The 15852-nt window shown below is 45.4% G+C and overlaps 1 protein-coding gene across 1 annotated transcript; it reads right to left on the reverse strand.

The window, feature by feature from the left end:
* Nucleotides 1–2084: 2084 nt before the first annotated feature.
* On the reverse strand, nucleotides 2085–10796 carry LOC124691904 (putative multidrug resistance protein). The gene is given in 7 exon segments (XM_047225189.1): nucleotides 2085–3643; nucleotides 3723–4610; nucleotides 8858–9087; nucleotides 9090–9397; nucleotides 9493–10129; nucleotides 10227–10281; nucleotides 10401–10796. Coding segments are annotated over 7 exon segments (3735 nt in total). The 5' UTR covers nucleotides 10647–10796; the 3' UTR covers nucleotides 2085–2272.
* Between the last annotated feature and the right edge of the window lie 5056 nt (nucleotides 10797–15852).

The raw sequence follows: 15852 nt of genomic DNA on the forward strand, positions 1-15852 counted from the left end.
CAAAAGCCCTACCATGTATTAATTAGAGAGGACAGAGAAAAAAATGTCTTATGTGGGTCTCCGGATCCCACGCCGGCTCGCCCTCGTCGTGGTCGTACTCTTCGCGCTCGACCTGCTCGTCCTCGGCCTCGTCCTCATTCTCGTCATCGTCCGCGTCGTCCTGGTCGTTCTCCTGTTCTTCCGCGGCGATCTCGTGGTTGAAGAACTCGATGTCCCCGAGGTAGCCAGCGCGGCGGCGCGCGTCGAACTCCCATGTTTCGAAGGAGATCCAGTTGTAGGAGTTGAGCGCGTACGCCGGATCTTGTTGGAGATCAGGCGGCAAGATGACTCGGCGACGGCGCACCTCGTCCCGGCGCTCTCAGCCCTCGCGCGGCACTGGGGGTACCGGCACGCGCCTGGAGTTGAGGTACCAGCCTCCTCCAGGCAGGTTTGCGTTTGGCCATGGCACCGGCCGATTTTCCTCCGAAAGGCGGCACGCGAAGTCGATGCGGACGTACCGCCCGATCCGTGGCTTCTTGCCGGACCGCGAGCCGCTAGCCTCGTGGTCGTTCTTGGTCTTGCGGAAGGGCCAACATTTCTTCCCTTTTGGCGTCGATGGGGTGGATTGTATTGGCTCTACCAATGGTGTGGTGGGGGAAATGGGCCCGACAGCGTCCCTTTAAGAGGGTCGGAAGCCATATAGCCTACAATGTCCTGCCACTGCGACACCGCCCTGCTGCGCACGCTCGCGGAAGCCGAGGCGTGCCATTAACGCAGTCCTGGAAAGGCTGCAGTGCGCCGCCCGTAAGTAATACCGCGAAAGACGAAACAGCTATGTCCCTGCCAGGCGGGCCCGTGCGAGGGCCGGGCAGACGACCGCTGCGTCCGCACAGCGTTCGCGGAGACGCAAACCTGACGCATATTTGGACCAGGTTTACGTCACCGCGGACGGTCCGATCACTACGCGTTGCCTCGTTGGAGGTGGTACAGACACATTTTCGGACTGGGCGGACGCAAATGGTCCCTCAGCGTCCGTTTGCGTGGCGCTGATGGAGATGCCCTTATTTGGTAGTATAGCGAAAGGGCAAAGACAGGTTCTTTGGAAACGTAAATGATGTAGTGCGTAAACGACACGGAGAGGCGCATCCAGTTGCACGAAGCCCTTGAAACGCCTCCGCCATCCTCGCCGCGCCGCAGCACGGCGTGCTGGCCCGGCTCCCCGCTAGACGCTGGCGCAGCCGATTTCTTCCATCCGAGCGATTAGGCTCCCAACATCTCCCCCAAAGTGCGCGCCGTGCGCCGATCCCCACCCGCGACGCCGCACCGCATTGCCCGCGCCCGAGCCCGAGCCGCTCTTCTTCGACGTGGACGACGCCCGGCGGTCTCTCCGGCGCCACCCCAAGAGACCGTTTCACCTCGCTCCCTCCAGGTGAATCATACTGATACCACCACCAAGTCTATATACGAGCTGCATCTGCTAATGTTGGACGATAGAGTTATCAGATGCTCGTCGAAGGGTTCAGATTCTTAGCTCGGAGGGACCTCGAAATAATACTGCCTTGATTGGTCATGAGTTTCGTACCCCTCCCTTAGTTTCAACTTTCAAGTGTTGGTGTCAGGCATGAATATGATTGTCGACCAGTGCCACAAATATTGCTGAACTCTTAACATTTGACTTTGATATACTAACTAATTCTGTGGAATTCCTCGAATTTAAACTGCCTTGATTAGTCATGATGATCTCTTACTACTCTATTTAGTTTCAAGTGTTTGTATCAGACATAAATATGACTCTTAACACATGCCACATAGACTACTGAATTTTGCACATTGTGATACTAATGTACAGTAGAAAAATTCAGTTGAGATATAGTCAATCCACTGCTCCACTCCCGCAAACAAACTTTTAACATACTTGACAAAAAGGATCTCTGGTCCATTCTTGCATTTACAGTCAATCCACTGCTCCGTTGAGATATACTAGTACTTTTGTTAAATTTGTGATGTGTATCTCATGCTGGTACTATGACTTCAGATAAATAGGTGACAGCAGAATAAATAGACATACAACCCGATATACAGCTTATCTCTCTCTCTCTTTTTTAAACTTCGCACCACTACAATACATATCCAGCAGTTACATGAAAAAACGACAAGCTTGGTACGCTTCTTTGTACTGACAGAACAACGGGAGGAAAAATAACCCATTGTTGCAGAAAATTTCAGTGATCTGGTCATCGTCCTTGCTTGCAGTTCTAATTTGAAAACGAGTGCTATATTCTCATCCAAATACTCAGTTCTGGTTGCCTCCTTGTTGCATACTAACCAAGCTATAATATGTTCCGGAGAGACCCTTTGACATGAGGGATGAGTGTGTGCCCTTCTCCACAACAATTCCTCTGTCCAGCACAGTGATCAGGTCACAGTTTTGGATTGTGCTGAGCCTGTGTGCCACCACCACGCTTGTCCTGCCGACCATCACTCGCTCCAGTGCCTCCTGTACCACCTTCTCTGACTGGCTGTCCAGCGCACTTGTAGCCTCATCCAGTAGCAAGATAGCTGGGTTCTTCAGGATGGCACGGGCAATTGCGATGCGCTGCTTCTGCCCTCCTGACAGCTGAACACCTCTCTCACCACACGATGTGTCATATCCATCCTTGAGGTTGCTGATGAAGTCATGTGCATTGGCGGACCTTGCTGCATTCTCAATTTCTGCCTCACTTGCTGCTTCTGTCCCATACACAATGTTTTCCTTGATCGTGCCTGCAAATAGAGTTGGCTCCTGGCTGACCAGTCCAATGTGCTGTCGCAGGGCTCGAAGATTATATGTTTTGATATCCCTTCCATCAATCTTTACCATTCCCCTAAGTGGGTCGTAGAACCGCTCTATAAGCCCGATAATGGTTGACTTGCCTGAGCCACTTTGCCCAACCAGGGCTGTGGACTTGCCTGGTTGAATGCTTAATGAGAATCCTTTGAAGATGATCACATCTGGCCTTGACGGGTATGCAAAGTCGACTCCTCTGATCTCCACCTCACCTTTGATCTTCTCTGGCTTGTGTCCCTCGGGGCTGTCAGGGTCAATTTCTGTTACCCGGTCAAGAACAGCAAACACTGAAGCAATTGCATCAGCACCCTTAGCTAGGTCTGTTGTCATGGCACCTGCATCAGCAATCACACGCCCTGTGCTTACTAGAATAAAGAAGGTCTGGAAGAGTGCCTTGGCAGTAATGTGGTGCTCAGCTATGAGCCTGCCACCAAACCAGAAGTCAAGCGCCCATGTGCATACCATCAGGCTCATGGAAGTGCCGAGGCCAAGGCCCGCAATCCACGACTGCCGGATACTTTCCTTTCTTGGTCCATTCTGTGCTTGGTTGAAGAGGCCTAAGATGCGGCCCTGCGACGAGAAGGCCGTGATGGTACGGAGATTGGAGACAGCCTCAGAAGCTAGCTTGCTACTTTCAGATTGTGCCTGTATTGATTTCTTAGACATGCTCTTGAGTAAGACACGGCGAGCATAAAAGCAGACAATGATGAGAGGCTGCACTGCTATCATGACAAGGGCCAGGCGCCAGGCAATGACCAGACCCATGGTGCAAGCAATAAGCACTGCAGAAACTGTCTGGATCACCAGCGCCATTCGGTCACCCACTAGAGACCTCACCTACAACAACAAAAATTATGCTAGGTTAGATAAATTTCCATTGAAGTATCAATGCACTTGTTTTTTGTTTGGTACTTACAACATTGGCTTCCTTGGCAAGCTGTGAGCATATGGCACCACTGGAGTTCTCATCACGGTCGAACCAACCAATCTCAAAAGTGAGGATTTTTTTGAGCATCTGTTCCCTGACCCTCTTGGTGAGGTATTCTCCCATGATACCAAAGTTGTAGTGCTGTCCAATATTGATCAAGAATGAGAGCACTGCAAGAGCGACGAAGATGAGTGCATAAGCCCTTGTTTTATCCCTGATTTCATCATGATCTGTCAAGAAGTAGACTGAGATCATGCTTCCCAGAGCGTATGCATAAGCAGGCTGGATGCCTCCAAACACAATTGCACTCAAGCTTCCCATAAGCGCCTGCCTCCACTCTGGTGCATTGAGCATAAGCAGCCTTCTGAAGGATGGCAGAGGAAGCTTTGGCTCCTCAGAGTTTCCAACATCACCTGCATCACCTAATGACCGGGCCGAGCTTGACCTGCTGACCGCAGAGAATCTCCTGCTCATGCTGTGGCTGCTGGACTGCCCCACAGCGGAAGTACTACCAGTTCCACTGACCTGATCAGCCTCTTTTGATTCTCTAGTCTGCTGAAGGCGAACAAGAGACGAGTAGAGGCCATTCTCATCGGCGATGAGCTCATCATGGGAGCCCAGCTCCTTGACCTCGCCGTATTGCATGACAGCAATCATGTCAGCATTGCGGATGGTGGAGAGGCGATGTGCAACCACAATAGTCGTACGGCCCACGGAGGCCAGGTCAAGCGCCTCCTGTACAACACGTTCTGACTCAGTGTCCAGTGCGCTGGTGGCTTCATCAAGGAGGAGGATCTTGGGTGACTTCAGAATTGCTCTGGCAATAGCAATCCTCTGCTTCTGTCCTCCAGACATTTGGACACCACGCTCACCCACCTGTTTTTATTCCAGATATGGTTAATACGGTCATACAATACTATCAGAGTATGAACCACAACTTTGTTCACATGGAGGATAGGAAAAGATCAACATCGTAAGACGAACTAGTTTCTTGATGAGCTAACTGTAACCCTCTGTAATTTCTTGCAACAAATACATCGAATCCAAGTTTCATTGCGAAGAAGACACATAATTAGCTAAAGTTTCTTTTCCATACTTCTGTATGTACAACTCCCCTTTCCACTTCAAAACTGCATTTTCTCATTGGAAGAATATACAGAAATGTCCGTGATACTTATGCAAAACTGATATGTATGTTGCAGTCTGTTAGTTGTCACACTGCTAGACCAGTATCCTCCACTGATTATAAACATCTAGTGTTTCCATTTCAACTTTGAACCTAGCTTATCTTAAACATCTAGCTAAGCATTGCAATGTGGGATTTCAAATTCATACATGCATATAAATTTACCGTTTTCTCATACTGTGCCTAGAAAAAAGATCACTGAAACTGTCAATGGCAATCAGAAGTTCTGTGTTGCCTGGAAGAAAGCAGCAATCTTAGTTGATAAGTGAAGTATTGGCAGGAAGTCGTTTTTTTTCAAGACCTAGAGACACTTGGAAGCATCAGCATCCGAGGGTCATAGCCATGTCCTTTAAAGGGTGAAATCATGTTTGTTGTATCAATGTTTCAGTTTGCTAATTGATTTTCTCAAGTAATTATTCTACCCTGTGATGTGAATCGATCATGGACAATGATCCTAACTGAAAGATGATAAGATTACCATCTGTAAAGGTAAGACAGGTTTTACCGAAAGATTTCCTCATCTTCGTGTGACCTTTCCATTATCGATGCGCAGTATTTACAAATAGATAACAACACTTTTATCATTCTCATACGGATATGATTTACCCTCTCGGACTCTAAATCACATCTCTCACATAAAACCGTGCTCTGATACTCATGTTCCTATTTGTATAATATTTCATTAATTTTATGATTCGCAGAACTAACTTATCCCATCTTTCCATGTTAGTTTATTCATGGACGGGAATAGTCTTTCACGAGTGCAAAGAATGGTCAAATCTGTAGCAAACTAAGATGTTACGGTAAGCGTCCTGAAAGCCACTACTCTTGTTTATTCTGTATTGACAATTGACACGAATATATAGTTACGGAACTAGCTACATTATTAGCATCATTCTGACCATTTAGCTTTGTCTTGCAGATTTGACATCTTGTTTTCCTTTAGTATGCCAAACATGCAGCTAGCCATTATATTGGTCATGAGTTGATAATATGATATCTACTCAAGCTTATTCCCCGCAATAACACCATGAAAAATCTGACTTCTGAAAATTATTGACAAAATATGGCCTTTTTTAACACGATATTTGCGTGATGTGTGCATTAGTTAGACATGATCCTGCAAGCTTGTTCTATTATTAAATGTATGGTGTAGTTAGTTTGTTCTGTGGGTACAGTGGCAAAGCTAAGCTGTCTATTATTTTCATCGGACACTTCACTGTGATCTTTTCTACTTGAACAGGGGGAATGTAAGTTCAGTTAAATGTATATGAACTGGTAGGTACTCAACATGAAGGGTATTTTGAGTGCCTATCAGATCATTATGCCGCTGGTATGCCCACATCAAAAACTAGCGTGTGCTAATTTTTTGTGCCCCACGCCCCCACAGCCACGGCAGGTTTGCACGCAGCAGAAATTATAGTGGTGGGGTTCTGTCCATGAATGAACTTTTCAGGTTTACATGCATGCCACTAGAGTTTGAATCATCAGGGGGATTTCTCATTATTAGCTGGGGGCTGCATCTTGAAGAAGTCATATGTTGGAGCAGCATGGCAGACGGAAAAGTCACATCTTCTCCCTTTTAACGACTTAGTGACTTTGAAACGCAATAGTTTACAGTGGCCGGTGGCAACAGTCCAGGTTAATGATGCTTCTCTGAATCGTTTTGATTTTGTGCTGATTAAAGTTAACTTTTGGAAGCAGTCATGCCACGACACGTACACACGCACACAGGCACTTCGTTCTGTCAGATCTCTGCCTACCATATTGCTGTCAGAAAAGAATTTAGTGCATGAGAGGACCTGGGTGAAATCCTGATTGCTGGGAAAGTTGGAACACCATAACTGTTGGCTGGCAAACCTTTTCTTGTTACTAGATTTGCAAAAAGCCTCCCAGCTGCTTGCCGCCAGTGCCCACCGACCATGTAGGCACACACCCTGAGTGGTGGGCCAACTAATCTCCCTTTTCCACCTGGATCACCACTCTATGTCCTAGTCCCCGCCATCAGCCATTTTCCAAACTCCAAAGGGAGTGCTTTGAAGTGTCGTACCATCACTACTTGAACCGAATCGTGGTGAAGTGGTGTTCTAGCAGCTTTAGAAGTAATAGTACTGCCACTTTAAGCTAACAGGGAAATAAATTGAAGTTAAGAGAGCATTGCCTATATTGTTATGGATTTAACTTCAGACCTTAGCTTATATAATTCATCTAATCCATCACTGCTGCTTTGTGTAACTCATGTTGTCATGTAGTATATCTTGAAAGGCATCTCGTACAATATTCTTTCGGTAAACGAAAACGACTGAAACCATCCTAATGTACCAATTTCTTTCCCAAAAGTGGACAGATATTTGTGTGGCAGGTACATTGGAGAAGAACTAAGTGGGGAGGAACTAATATGCTGAACTGGTGGCAAGAATGGTTACACCACGCACCACAAGGCGACCACTCATTCATTGCGGAGGAATGTGCCACAATATCAGATGTTTTAATCATGGTAAATCATCGTCTGAAGTTTTTTTGTTGTTGGGTTTTTTATGATTTCTTGTTGTCACTTGTTAGGCCCTTAAAAGCTTCCATTACCTGATTGGGTGGTATTTCTGTTCAGGCGTCGATATGTTAATGAGCTTTACTTTTACTTTCTTTAAATATTCTCTTTTGTTCCCAGATGGTGTGGTAGTAAATGGTATCCTTCGATATTAATATATTCCCTTTATCGAAAAGATGGTGTGGTAGTTTACACTACCTGGTTGGGTGTTAAAATTTATATATGTGCATCTCCAGTTTTAGGATTCTTAAGGGTGCTCCTAAGATACACACAAGATGCACTTCTTACACTGTAAATCTTCATCCAAACACCTACATTTCTACGCAATGATGTGCTACTTTAATCGTGAGGATCACTTTCATTCTGTTGAATTTTTTGAAGAGAGTCCCCGAGTTTGGAGAACCTGGTGCAAGAACGGCAACACTCAATGGGACTGGATGGCTGCTGGTTTTCCACTAAATCCCTGTAGGAATGCTTAGTTTATGACCTTTTCTGTGATGGCATGATATTGAGCGTGGTTCGGTATGACTGTCAGTAGTACAATATTTTTCAGCAGGGTCAACATAATTGAGGTGTGGCACTTTCTGGGATTGGCAACACAAGACGGTCAGCTCAGCTCTCCCTGAATCCCCAGATTGCATGAGGGCTTTTCTTTTGAGAGGCAAAGACCCATGTTCTCTGCCAGTGGGTATGCGGCTAGATGGATCAATTAACTAGTGCTGGTGACTACACTAAAAACAAAGGGTGCTGCTTCCGAAAATCAATCAGAACTGCCTGAAGAATCCCCGGTAAAAGGAGGCACAACTAGAAGCGTAAAAGGAGCATTTTGGAATGATTCCAAGGCCACATGCAGCGGCTGCATACCAATCCTATTCTATAAACAAGGAGGAGAGCTTCCTGGGGACATGTTGGTTTCGGTTTAGTTATTCTGCTACTTTGGGCTAGGTTGTGGTTGCTATACTTAACTATGAAAGTACCTTTAGGGAAAATCTTATTCCTTGTCTTCTTTTCTAATTCGAGTAAGATTTTTCTCAGTATACAACTATATACATGAACGTCCATGTCAGTGCAAAGTGGAGCTTCCATTTTTCAGAAATGGTTCTCCGGAATTTACATTGTTGCTTTGCCTTTAGAATCTGTAGCCATAATTATGGTTTAGAAACTATCTGAATCATATTCCTTTTACTAGTAATTGATTGGTTCTGGCTTTTGACTTTTGAGAAAATATATACAGAGGGCTTTGTCACTACATTTTTGTGTGACGCCGTACTGAACCGAACATAAGTTTCGCATTCCGGAACAAGAACAAGAAACGAAGACGACTGCGACTTGCAAAGGTAAAAGAAAAATAGTACTCCAGCTACCTAGGGGATTCGAGTAATTAGTTACCTGCGTGTCGTAGCCCTGGGGCAGCTGCGAGATGAAGTTGTGCGCGTTGGCGGCCTTGGCGGCGGCGGTGACCTCCTCCGGCGTGGCGTCCTCCTTGCCGAACAGTATGTTCTCCATGATCGACGTGGCGAACAGCGCCGGCTCCTGGCTGACCAGCCCCATCTGCGCGCGCAGCCACTTGAGCCGCAGCCGCCGGATGTCCACGCCGTCCAGCGCCACCTCCCCGCCGACGGGTCGTAGAACCTCTCCAGCAGCGCCACCACCGTCGACTTGCCGGACCCGCTGCTTCCCACCAGCGCCGCGGTGCGCCCCGCCGGCACGCGCAGGCTGAAACTTGTGAAGATGGGGCTCTCCGGCCGCGACGGGTAGCAGAACTCCACGTTCTTGAATTCCACATCGCCGGCCACGTTGGCTAGTTCCTCTCCGGCATCGCTCGCGGAGTCGATCTTGGGCACCCGCCGGATCACCTCCAGGACCCTCTCTCCCGCCGCGCTCGCCTCCGAGAAGTACTTGAGGTTGGACAGTCCCGACCCCAGCGCCCTGCATGTCACGCACGATTCGTCGTCAATGGCGGCGCGCTCGCGCGGCGAGAAGGTGTATATATCAAGTATGCATGAGCTAGAAATTAAACGTACAGGCCTCCGACGACGATGGCGGCGGAGACGGCGAAGACGGTGCCGCCCTTGTAGCCGTGGTACATGACGAGGCGGCTGCCGTACCACACGTTGAATGCCCAGATGGCGAAGGTGATGCCGTTGCTGCCGATGGCGACGCCCTTGGCGAGGCCCTGCTTGATGCCCAGCCTCGCCGACTCCTCGAGCGCGGCCGAGAACCGCGCCAGGGTGTCCCGCTCCGCCGCGAACGAGTACACGGTGCGCACCGACGACACGGCCTGCTCGGCGATGGCGCCGGGGCGGGAGTACTGCTCCCTGATCCGGCGCGCGAGGCCGATGAGGATGCGGCCGTAGGTGAATCCCGGGATGATGAGGAGCAGGATGGATGGGAGGGACACCAGCGTGAGGCGCCAGAGGAGCGCGAAGCCGACGGCGTAGGCGCCCAGGAACATGGCGGTGTTCATCACGAAGTTGGGGACCTTCTCGCTCAGCACGTCCTGGACGACGAGGCTGTCGTTGGAGACGCTGGCGATCACCTCGGCGGTGGAGCCGACCTTGAGGTCGAAGTACTCCACGTCCTGCCGGAGCACCGCCGCCAGGTACCGCGCGCGCATCCGCGACGCCTGCCGCTCCGCCGTCCGCGCCCAGCAGTACCCCTCTGTAAATACACATCGTATGTACCTACTGTCATGTCTAGCTTCAACATTGCACGTACTACGCCATTGCTGGCATTCAGATTGTGTAGTCTTGCTTACCTAGGAACGCCATGATCCAGCAGCCCAGCGCCAAGAAGACGAGGTTCCTCGCGTTCTGATCGAGAGTGGATCATTCAACGCACAAGAGAATGACAAGAAGTTAATTACTCTTGCATACGTTACAGACTAAACAATGGGGTACAAATGTGGAATCCTTGTGCTGTGGATGCGTACCTCGTTGATCTTGGAGCTGAACTCCTGGAGGAGGTCGGCGGCGCTGCCGCCGAGGTCGTTGAAGATGCGGCTGGTGATGAAAAGCATCACAGGCATCGACAGGCCGTCGCCGACGGCGCCCACCAGGCCCAGCGCCATCAGCACCACGTCCACCGCGTCCGCGTGCATGAACACTGACCTGAAGGACGACCTGAACGCCGCCTTGGCCGGGCCATCCTTCTTGGCGTCTGCCGTTGCGCCACCCATGTCTCCGGCTAACGACGCGTCCTCGCCAGCGCCTGCTAAGGTAGTTATAGTGCAGAAGCTCACGCGCGCGCGGCCTAGCTTGCTTCCAGGAGCTGTGACAGTTGTTATGTTTACTCGATCTATACTCTATAATCCGGCCTCCTTTTCAGGCCTGTTTGGGTGGTAGACTCTGACTTCTCTTCTAGTTTGCGAGGTAGGTTGGACTTATATATAGGGATGCATCCGTGCATGCCCGAGCAAGCAAGCCATTGCCGTTTGCTACTTCGAGGTAATTGCTTTTGCTACCTCCACCACTTCGGGGCTATAGCTATCAATCGATGAAAGTAAACGCAGTTGATGTAGTCACTTCATCTTTATTTCCATGGCGTACATATAATTTGTGGTTCAATTTTCACCATCAATTTGACAAATAAAATATCTTCTTTTGCTAGTTCTATGTCAACCGAGAATTAAGTCGGTTTTAGGTCGATCTATTTCGACTCTAGCACCGTTAGATTCATATGAGAATTGCACATGAGTGTTTAACTGCAAGTGGGTGTGCAATTGCGCATCTTTTTCGTAAGTTGCACATGAACATCGCATGAAATTTGGTAGCCAAGAATTAAGTTTGTGCTAGGACGACAAAGAACTAGCAGCGTCCATAAAATATATATGTATTATTTGCTACAAATTTATGCCATAAATTTCTTATTTGAAAAACTTTCCAAAGGTATTATTTATATGGCACATGTCTCATGAATTTTATTGATCGTATTGAAATTCAAAGTTAAATCAAGGATGTCATGTACTTCCACCATCCTTAACTAAGTGTGCTTTTACTTAAGTCCCAAAAATTGAACTTTGACCAATTTTATTGAAAATATTAACAACATGTATGACATCACAACAGTATAATATGAAACTACATTTAAAGATGGATCTAATGATACTAAATTGGTGCCATAAATGTTTTTTACTTTTTCCCATAAGTTTTTTCAAAATTTACAATATTTGACTTAAGATATTGTCTAGAAATACACTTATTCAAAGACGCAGGAAGTACATTAGCTAGAGGGAGTAACAGCTTTAGGACTGGTAACTGCCTTTGGCGTCCCATGCTTAGCGCCTTATTATTATCGGTAAAAAGAATAACTTAATGCAAGAAAAAAAGTACAACACGTGAAGTGCTAAAAGTGTAATTGGTGACACATGCAAAAGTAATTGTAGATAGGTAATTATAAATCTCCATATTTCTTGCCTCTGTGTTGGTTACACTTCAAAAACACTACTTTATCAGCCGTTTTAGAAATGTTAACGATATGATACGGTTTTGATTCAGTTAGCTAAGTATAGAAATTTCCCTATCCTGTATTCAAGGGATTGTGATCCTACCTTGCCGTGTAGTGTACTCCTTCTGACCTTCTGTTGTATAAAGAGAGGAGAACCCCGATCGGGGTCATTAGGGCATGTACAATGGTAGAGAAGCCATGTCTTTCCTTACCCCACCACATCAGCTAGAGAAGGCATTAAATATAAGTCATACAATGCATTATCTCTTACAACCATCTCTAGCAATTAATATGAATAATTAAATTTTAGTAGGAAATTTGTTGCTAAAGGAAGACATATGTGATACAATGGAGAAAATAGTCTTTCCTTATTTCCTAAGGGATGATCCCTTAGCTAAGGGAAGACAACCTTCTCTCTCTTCATTCTCTCCCCTCCAACTAAGCAAAAATCTGACGTGGCATCTCTAAGGGAAGGCTGACATCACCGCATTGTACGTGCCCTTACAGCCAAACACTATCTACTAGAAATACCAAATCTGAATGATTTTGCTCTAGGTGCATCCATGTTTTAATGCATTATTAGAAAGGGTTAAGTGACTGTAGTATCTCATTTAGTAGGAGCGTACATGGTTATTCCTCATCAAACTCTATTTTGATACTACATGGCTTATGTTCTTACCTGTCAACATCAGGTGATCGATGAAAGCAAAGCCCAGTTGATCTGTCGATGCAAGGAACGGTAATCGCAAAACAAAAGGAATACAAAATTCATACAAAAATGGATGATAATAATAATAGTATATTGTGGTGTATTGCAGTTGTCAGCAACTATTATTATAGTAAAATTTATCCATAATTATAGATAAATCTGAACATGTAACTAATCAAAAGCTAACGATACATATGTGTATTAGAGTCTAGAGTAAATAAAATTCATGATAACTGCAGCTTCTTGTCGATTAAATAGGCAATCTTACACTCCCTCTCTCCAAAAATAATTAACTTAACTTTAGATACGCATGCGTCTATAACTAACTTAAATCTAGATACATTCGCATCTAAATAAGGTTGAGTCACTTATTTTTTGGACCGAGGGAGTAGAAGTGAATAGACCGTCCCCAACTCATACCTTTATGAGAGTAGAGATCAACAAAAAGGAAATCCATTTTGTCTCAAAGGTACATATACACCCATTACCCAAAAAATATATTTCAAAATGTCTAAAAAAATTTGGATAAAATATGCAGGTCTACATCAAGACATCCTATGCTTGCACAGAAAGTTTCACGAAAAAAAAGGCATTTTGCAAGGACAGTGTAAAAAAGACAGTTTCCGATGCTTTAAAATAGCTTTTCACGCTACACTCTTTTTTCATTTCTACACAATCCACAAAAAAATATGTTTTTGTTCACAAATTGTTTTGTGAGAACATAGAATGTCCGGGTGCATAATCAGTATTTTTTTGGAATTTAAAAATGCATTTAGAATTCATTATCTATGATAGGTGCATATGGAAAACACCATGTCCTAAAGAAAGATAAAGACTAAGAAAAACAAAGAACTCAATGGAGCTCGGGAACTAAAATTCCATATAACTCACGTGGTATCTAGTTCTTAGTCAATGGACAAATACTTATCTCTAAATCAAGAGTCTCAACATCTGGTTCTTATCCAACATAATTTAGTATGTAGTTGTAAGTTTTATTAGTATTATAACACTTCAGTGTTAGAAACACAATGTCTTTTATTTCAGAAAAGGAGGATGACCCTGGCTTTTACATCTGTTGATGCACGTGGTCATATATTACTTAACATTCATAGTGCCAAAAAAAGGATTGAATCAATACCGTTTGGATAAACAAAGAAAAAAATGAGGCCTTCCAAAATGGATAACCTCGCAACGGTATATTCACAAACCCTGTGACAAGAGACCCAACAACAAAATGTACTCAACTTCTAGAAAATATCTTTAATAAGGTTCATCATACTTGCGCCAATGAAGACGAGTCCAACTATATGTCGATCATAATATTTTCACCCCTAAAGTAGAGCTCTGACCCACCACTTTTAGCAATGCACAACGAATGTGTGTTGACATTGCCTAATCATGGACCTTGTGTTTCCACTAGAGTGTGTGCATACTTGTCATCGCTAGGCGACACGAGCACCACCAACAACCTCGCTACTAGCTCACAAGTTCTTTCTAGTCAGATCCCGGATCTGAAAGAAAAAGGATCCCACAGGCCGTTGGAGAAGACACATGAAGCAGGTTGATGCATCACTTCTCATCTTCTAGTCACAGTCACAACTCCTTCAATCCCATCAATCGGAGAGAATGCGACACTAGATGTAAGCAGATCCCGCCACAGCTGCAACTATCTCGCATAACTATCTCTAGGGCCACTGCCCCAACATCCTACACCGACCTTCGCCCCACCGGCTGGATCAAGGGTCACCTCTATGCCACCCCTCAGCAAGCCAACGTGGCCCTAGATCCAGCCAAGCAGGCCCATTCTATCGCACGCGCTCTGCGTCAATCCAATCGCAATCTTCCGCTACCCACTAGTATAGAACATGCATTCATACACAGCTGAAATGGCTTGTCACACACGGTGAACCTTCCGTCACTATCCAAGGGTGGGCGATGCTTCTCTACAAAGCACATGGTTGAATTAACCGTGTACGATGGGGCCTCCATTCGCACACGCTTCTTTGCAGGAAACCGTTTGCAGTAGAAATAACATCACAAATGATTTGCTATACCCTAACGTCAGCGCAGTACAAGATCCCAAAGAACTAGTATTGAACTGGCGGGTGTATGTGGTGTACCCAGGTGGCACACATTTGTCTCAACCAGTCGTATGATTTCAGCAAGCAAATACCCAGCTGTACTAAGAATCCCATAACTCAATAATGCATGCAAATGCATTAGCATAACTCATCTATATTTGATTGTACATTTCATACACCATATGTATACATGTATTTCAATATAGATTCAATTGCTAACCATGAAAATTCTTGGTTAAGTCGTAGTCTCCATGACATAGGTTCTACTTGCGATGATGCACCTCCACCCCACCTCTGATGCCACCTTCTGCTTGGTGTGCCGCTAGCATTTGTGGTAGGACACCCGTATGCGTCCATTATCACTGGCCATAATCTGGATTCAATTCTGTGCTTTCCTAGAATCATGGCACAAGTTGGGAAAACCGCACAAAAAACTCATTGGCGTTAGACCATAAATATAGACAAGTAAAAATTAAAAAAATGCAAGTGCTAATGATTTGCGTTCTTACTCGTAAGTGATGGTGCATAACCAGAGTTGTCCAATTCTTATGCAGTGTCATCAAAATATCTTTCCTATTATAATATGACAGCTAGAGTTAAATAGGTGAAACATCATTTTCTCCCCTTTATCTTTATCTTATGAAGTGTTACCAAAATAAGATCACTATGGCCAAGTGTATAGAACAGAGATGGAGTTAGCTATGGTTAAACATCATAGTATCAAAAGGATGAACAATATACAATGTGCCTCATATAGTCAGCGAGATGAATCGGTATCTACCAAGTTGATGTACAAACATAGTTGCTCAATAGAAGTAGGTAGATGCAGTTCATCTCGTCAAAATTTTAATCACCAACATCATAAACGTACTTACAAGAAGGATTCACATACAAATGAAGGCCTCATAGTACCAATCATACGCAATGACACACTTGATCCTATAGAACCAAGTACTATGCACAATGTGTGTAGAACATAGGATTCCACAAAATAAGTGTGGCACTAAATGGTACACAAGGTTGGATAGAATCATCTTTTTGTGCATCAGTCTCATACACATCAATATTGTCACCAAAAACACCAGTGCTTAGAGTACATCCGACCTTAAATTAGAAGGTAAATATGCAAAATCATCCTTTTGTGCTAC

Source organism: Lolium rigidum, chromosome 2 (assembly GCF_022539505.1).
Source record: "Lolium rigidum isolate FL_2022 chromosome 2, APGP_CSIRO_Lrig_0.1, whole genome shotgun sequence".
NCBI classification, from domain to species: Eukaryota; Viridiplantae; Streptophyta; class Magnoliopsida; order Poales; family Poaceae; genus Lolium; species Lolium rigidum.